Raw genomic sequence first — 7,024 nt, 5'->3', positions numbered from 1 at the left:
ATTCAATGTGTTATTACGTCTGCACTGTCCAACACTCTTCTCGTGTTGCTCAGATACAAAAATGAGGAGAAATAGAGAGAGTTATGGACAGAAATGGGCCATGGCTTGCTTTTGCAACAGTAAATTACCGGCTGAACTCAATGGGAACAACAGGTGATTTGATACTTGGATGGTTTCAGTTCCAGAGACCAGTTCTTGAAGCTCTCATTAACAGTATACTCATTTTCACCATGAAAAGGAGTAATTTCCAACCCATGCATCATCCAGCTATCCATGTATGGGAATAAGAGATAACTGTGATGTCCTGAAAACACACTGAGAGCTCCCAAATCGCACAATCTTTTTCTCCTCGTTTTTGAGATCCTGATTTCAGATGTAATTCACAATACCAAAAAAGCAAGGACATTGATTTTTTTTTGCAGATCACAACTAAAATCTTGCTGCAGTCAGTGAGCTCCATTCCATCTTAAGGAAAAACAGATTACCACAGAGGCAACTCCTGTCTACAGGCGTAAAACAAGTTCACATGGAGGAAATACATTGTTTGGCAGCGATGGTGACAAAAAGCAGAGTCCAGTTAAGACCTCCTGACCTAAACAAGGAGGTATCATTAGGCAGAAGATTTCCTCTGCTCAAACACGTTGTTTGAAGAATGGCCCATGTCAAATGTTAATTACAATGGAAAAGAATATAGGAATGATCATAAAAAAGTACAGTAATGCCCCCAAAGCTGTAGCATGAGACCTTTGAAGGCTCAGAAGTTCAAATATGTAGAAAGATCAAAGAACTCGTGTTCCACTTTGTCAGATCAGAAGATGAGAAAACTACCTGTTTAAACAAAAAAAAAAGGGGGGGGGGGGGAGAAAAAAAGGCTTTTCTTTTTCTTCAAATCTTCCCAACACATTCTTCTAAACTGTCTGTAAAGCAGGAAAACAGAAAGCAAATAATCGAAAATTTACAAAGAATGAGAACAAGCCATTCAGACAAAATTGTTATCTGAAGATAGAAGAAGCTATCAAAAGAAACTGCCAGGGACTTTGAAAAAGTCTGTAGAGCTTGGGAAACTCAAGAAACAGACCAATTTCCTAAAAACAATAACAAAAATGCTGCTGGAACACTGTGAACATGTGAGCTGTGCTATGGGGAGCTGACACTTCAGCTGTCAGCACGGCACTGGAGAAAAACATCAGCAGTTAAAATGAAATTATCAAGAAGAAGATGGAAACAAAGACTAGGACTTCCCTAATGCATTTTTTTGCTGCTAAGGCTTTTTATGCAGTAGAGACATGAGGTTGAATGCACCATTCCAAAATCTTGCTTCCATTTTATCAAACATTAATGTCATCACTTTACAAGGTTCCTCCCCCACTCCCAAATTTTAAAAATCTCCCTCCACCCTTGAGAGAGTCAACAGCTCCTCCCCATTTAGTATTGTCAGCAAATTTACTTAGTATACCTTTGACTCCTGCATCCAAGTCATTTAGTTGTCACCGTTCTGAAAAGGAGTGTGGTTATTACAGCATTCTGTTCTGCAACCAATCTCTTAAAATTATATATTAAAAAAAAAAGACCTAGTATATCAAAAATGTACTTCACAGGTCTGCCAAGAAAACATGAGGACTTCAACCCTTTAACCACATCTTAAGGCCTGTTGTAACTCCACAGATGACAGTTGCTCATAAAGACCTCCCTGTGAAAGAACACCTATTTCCCATGAAGAGGCTGGAAGCCAGAACGTTTTTGCTCTTCAACTTGTCCAAAGTTACATTTTTCTTTATTCCCCCCTTCCAAATCCCACCCCCCCCGCCCCAGGCTCTAAGGAAATAGAGAAAAAACAAACCTGGGGCCGAACATAAGAATCTTGCTAAGTTAAAATAATTCATTTCTTAGGATTTTGGAGCTTCAGTGAAAAGATAAAGCAGTGAGCTGGCAGACTAGAAAATTGCAAGCTTTATCACAGTCTAGTACAACATATTGCTCATTCTCATACAGGATGGTTCGCATGGACAATAAATGGGAAATTCTGCAATAGTTTTTAAAGACTCATTGATTAAACTGGAAAGATTGTGTCTGAATGTCTGGAGCAACACATTCACAGTGTCCTACATTTTTTCCCCTGTTTTTATTATTATTTTACTTAGTTCAGTTCCTCATTTTATCTGCAACAACCACAAAAAACTTGAAGTAATCAACCAAGTTCTACAGAGGTTTTTTTTTTGTTTGTTTGTTTGTTTTTCTTCACATTTTTAGGGCAATTGCAAAGATCTTCACATGGATCAGGAAAGCGCACCATCTCCCGCAGCAGCAGCTAGGTATCAGCTTTAGAACTTACCCTGCAGGCTGTCGTGGAGCCAGGGGACTGCCAGGAGCTGTGTAGCAGCAGGGCTTCGGGGGCTGCTCTAACACCTCTTTCCTACAAGCAGCAGCATATTCAGAGGAAAAGCACTTCCAGTTAAAAGGAGTGGGGGGTCAAGACCAACAAGGTGGCTTTGCCTAGAGTTTTTTAGAATCCTGACCAAGCTGTCATGCAGAAAAATAGTTCAGCACCAACTCCACTGTGTCTTTTGGCCTTTTTTTGTGCATCCCTATCGATGAAAAATTGTTGCAGTGTCATCGAGGTTATGAGCCAAGAGGTCCAATGACTCAAACGGAGGCACAACTTCAGTTACAAAGGCAAGAACAATGGCTTCAGGTTAGTAAAGCACAAATAAACACTTGGCTTTATATATAAACAGTCCTAAAACAGAAGTTAAGCTTTTGCTTAAGGACTTCGCTGATGTAGAGCCCACAGGCACAATTACAGAGGCACTCTGAAAAACCTGTGCTGGCCCTGGAGATGACTCTTCCACAAAAGTCACTTTCATTTCTGAAAGTGACAATATTTTGAAAGCAGAATTAATGGACAATTTTATAGCCTGAGGAAAACTATGCAGGAATGCAGTTAGGACATCTTGTATATAGCCAGTAATTTCAACATACATCTCGGCTTCTATTGAAAACTTCTTACGAAGAGACACAGCCTGGCTTAAAGACTGTAGGTTATAAACCATCATATTCTTAGTGATGATACCGTTAAAAGATGCCTCATAGCCTAGCTGTACCTTGCAATCATTTATTAAACTCTGGGTCACGATGAAGAATATATAAGAAGGTGGGAAAAGCTGATAGCCTGAGGCTGCCGTCCTAATTGCATGCTTACACTTGCATTTCTCTAGCTTTTAACTTGGTGACATTTTAAATGGAGTGATTAATCGGCCTTTACTTTGTTATTTGCAATGTACACATTTAACGCTGCAGGCCAGATAAACTAGCCAACATAAATTAGCCACCTTATTGGCAGATTTATACCACCAGAGCATCTGGTCCTCCCTGAATTAATTTGTACTGTAGACAGGGACCGAGCACAAGTCGTCTTTTGAACTCATGTGAAAAATACGAATATTCAACTTTTCACTCGACTTAACTCTCAGTCCAATTGTGTTTTTCTTAAACAGGTTCTCCAAATCCAAACTGACATGAGGCACGTGACTTACCTCTGAGAGTCCTGCATGCTCAGCCCTTCTCACAGACTAGTGTTTGCCGTGTGGCATGACAGTTTCCCTTGTCAGGCGCTGCACTGGCTGACGTGAGAAAGCACTTGGCACTACCGATGGTTTTTCAGGTAGAAAATCTGCAGAAACTGGTTTTGCACAGCAGATAAAGCAGCCTGCCATTTCTTGCCCTGCCAGGATCTATCACAGAAGCGGCACACAGGAAATAATGCTCTACAGACAGTTATATAAAACTCAATTTTTAAAACTCTTCAGCATTAATTCTTTATGGTATCACAGTGCAATGAGGCAGGAGGAGGAGCAGGCCAGGCCAGGAGAGACAGAAAAGACTTTCTGGTTTTGCTGTGAGATTTAGGGTCGAAGTTCCCATACTGCTACAAAACCCAGCAGTATCATGCCCAATTTCTGTCTCTGTGAAGCACTCACATGGGCCATCAGAGTTAATACAGTGAAAATACCAATCTTCCATTAATGCGTGCAGCAACATCAAACTCCAGTTACCCAGCTTACCACAGGAACACCCAGCAAGCATCCAACCTTGACTTTCTGATTTGGAAAGTGTGAGCAAAGCCAAACGGCAGGCTGAAGGAGAAAGGGAGCTACAAACTGGAAATGAAGACGTGGCATCCTGGTCAGGGGGATGATACATGCACAGAAAGGTGCTGGGAGAAAATGGAGAGATGCAATACAAGCACAGGGCACGGTGAGGACAGTGAGGTTGGGTCCCTGTTGTTGATGATGCGCTGGTGAAGTTAGCACTCCCATGTGGAAGTGCTTGAGGAAGACCGGGAACAGCTGGGATACAGGATGCAAAACCAGTCTGGGAATCAACAGGTTTGATTGGAATGAGTCACCTAAGAACCTGGCTCCCAATTTAAATTATTACGATGCCTAAGTCCCAAGAGACAGATATTTAAAAGGTATTCAGACAGTCACATATACACAAAGACATTTAAGTCTACCCTGGTATCCCCACTGACAATACGTCTTTGGTGGCTTTGAAATTTTACCTTAATTTTAGCTGTTTTCAGTGAAAAAAAATCAAAATAATTATAATACTCTCAAAATTTTAATGATGCATTCGGATCTTTTTTTTTTTTTTTTAATTAGAAACATTTATCATAGCAGGCTAGTCTTAGTAATGGAATCCGATTGTCTTTATTCATTGTATTAAATGTAAAGCATTATTGTTCTTATAATTTAGGTCATGAAATAAAAATGTTACCAGTGTTGTTGCTTCAGGTTTTAATAACCATTTTCCAAAACATGAAATAGTTTGATTACCAAGACCTACCAGTGGTCAATGATGGCAACTCCCAAATAATGCTTCACACTCCTAAGAAATGGCACACAAAACTTACCTTCCATTATGCATTTTAATAACCGAAAGCCGCTTTATTCTGCTTTTTATACAACCAATTATACATTAACATGTACATGTACCCAATTCCAGTCACAGTGTATACATATTTTTGGATCCGCAGCAATATAAAATGAGTTCTACCTGTATATACATGTGCAAGTCTGAATAAATCCTGAGTAATTTTAAAGTACTGTTAGTAAAATCCTGTAAATTTTAACTGATGCAAATAAAATTGAGGTCTTACAGTGTTATGCTCTTGTGAAGAAGCTGTTTTTCAAAAACAGAAATATAGCACTTTGCATTAGCTTTATGCATAGCTTTGCGCTCTGTACACTGCACAGTATCCACTTACGGTCCAGGTAATTAGAAAATGTGAAAAGATGCTGACCGCATTCTTCAGTTAACTATTGCTTCCTTTACTTCTTAATTAGTGGCAAGTGATTTATTCTGCTTCAAAATAACCAAGTGTGGAAGACTTCTACGGGTTTTAAATGATATTCTTTCTGCTGCATATATTTTGTAAACATTCAAGTCACTCAGGCCCTTAAATTCTTCTAAGAAAAACTATACAATTGTACAGTCAAATACTTATAACATGTGTCCTGGGGAAAAAAAAGAAACAACAGCAGAGTATGAGCATTACCTTAAATGCCACAGTATGCTATAAGGAATCAAAAGAGGCAATGTTCTTTAAGGAGCAACTTGGACAGAAACCGAAAGGCTGCTCAAAAACCCTGTCAGTATGACACACCAGCACAGGCAACACGAGATGATCTCACACGACCATAACAAATTGTCTGAGCAGAAGTGAGGGAAGCGTTCCTACTGAGGAGCTGATCCAAACCCAGCATGTGAGTCAGAACTTTTGTACGGTATTAACAGAGCAACTCACACAACGTCTGCATACCCCATGCCAGGAAAATGCAGGCACTTCTCATATTAATGCGAAGTGGCAGAGGACAAAAGCTAGCGTCAGGGCATAGCTGTCTTTAGCTGGAGTTGGTTTGATGCAACTTCTCAGGCATGAAAGAAGATACCCTTTTTTCTTCCCCCTCATTCTCCTTGTACCACGAGTGAAGGCACCACTGTCTGTGCTCCTCCGGCACAACAGTCCTGGCAAGTTAGCTGGTCCCATGGCTGCTATAGTCAAAAACTCCTTTCCTGAAGAAGGGTGAGAATTCACAGATGGTGTGTTTAGACAGAGTTGACCCCACTTTATCAATGTGCAGTGGAGATGATGGAGATTTCAGCATTGCAGCAAAAAAGCTCCTGAGGTATTTCTGTGGAACAAAATGCAAAATGTCATGATTACAACCACTTTGAAGAATTAAATGAACAGCAGTACAAAAACCAAAAAAAAATCTAGACTAAAACAATATCTCCATGGACTACGAAAAGCCCTTTTAATAATCACCAGCACTGAAATCCATCCATTAAAAATGTCTCCTGACATGTCCACGTTAAGATCAGGAAAAGCAGAAAAAAACTATTTCCCACTTGCTTTCCCTGCCAAGCACGCTAACTGTTTTATTCTGCACTCGTGTGACGCTTCTGCTAATCATGACCTGCTAATACTGCTGTCTAGCATTACCAAACACTGCAGCAGGTGCAAGCCTCAAATCTATTCTGCAGGAATTTCACTACATATGGACACAAAAGGACTTCAGAAATCGTTCCCTCATCAAGCCTTTATGAACCCTGCATTGAAAAGGATTTGTTTTGACCAAGGCCATCTGCACAAATATTGTATGACTTCCATAACATTTCAGAACCTAACAGCATCTTTTCACTGAGTTGCCCTCTAAATGTTTTATTTTTTTAAGAAGTCTGACACATAAGAAGCATTCCCCTTCCCAGAAGTTAGTATCCACCAACCACTGCGCGACTCGCATCCATTTATATCTACAGAAATTGTGACAGATGTACATTAACACAAAGTTAGGTTTCACAAACCTGATGGGGTTTCCTTCACATACGGGTTGAATTATTACAATCATTTAACATAGTTTAATAAGCCATATTTATAACTTTGAACTAAAACACTGTAGGTAAAATGTTGATCAGACAGGTGCTAAAAAAAATAATTACCAAATGTCACCCAAATAGCTGC

The 7,024-nt window shown here is 39.8% G+C and overlaps 1 protein-coding gene across 1 annotated transcript in view; it reads right to left on the bottom strand.

The window, feature by feature from the left end:
• Window positions 1-4,763: 4,763 nt before the first annotated feature.
• Window positions 4,764-7,024, bottom strand: part of KIF16B (kinesin family member 16B) — a 144,644-nt gene continuing 142,383 nt past the window's right edge. Inside the window, exon 26 of the mRNA XM_035552992.2 lies at window positions 4,764-6,194. Within this exon, the coding sequence (XP_035408885.1) occupies window positions 6,036-6,194 (159 nt within the window). The 3' untranslated portion in view covers window positions 4,764-6,035. The remainder of the gene's footprint in view (window positions 6,195-7,024) is intronic.

This window comes from Cygnus atratus, chromosome 3, assembly GCF_013377495.2.
Source record: "Cygnus atratus isolate AKBS03 ecotype Queensland, Australia chromosome 3, CAtr_DNAZoo_HiC_assembly, whole genome shotgun sequence".
Lineage (NCBI taxonomy): Eukaryota > Metazoa > Chordata > Aves > Anseriformes > Anatidae > Cygnus > Cygnus atratus.
Note: the sequence above shows the minus strand (reverse complement) of the source record. Positions and strands in the feature narration are given on the sequence as shown.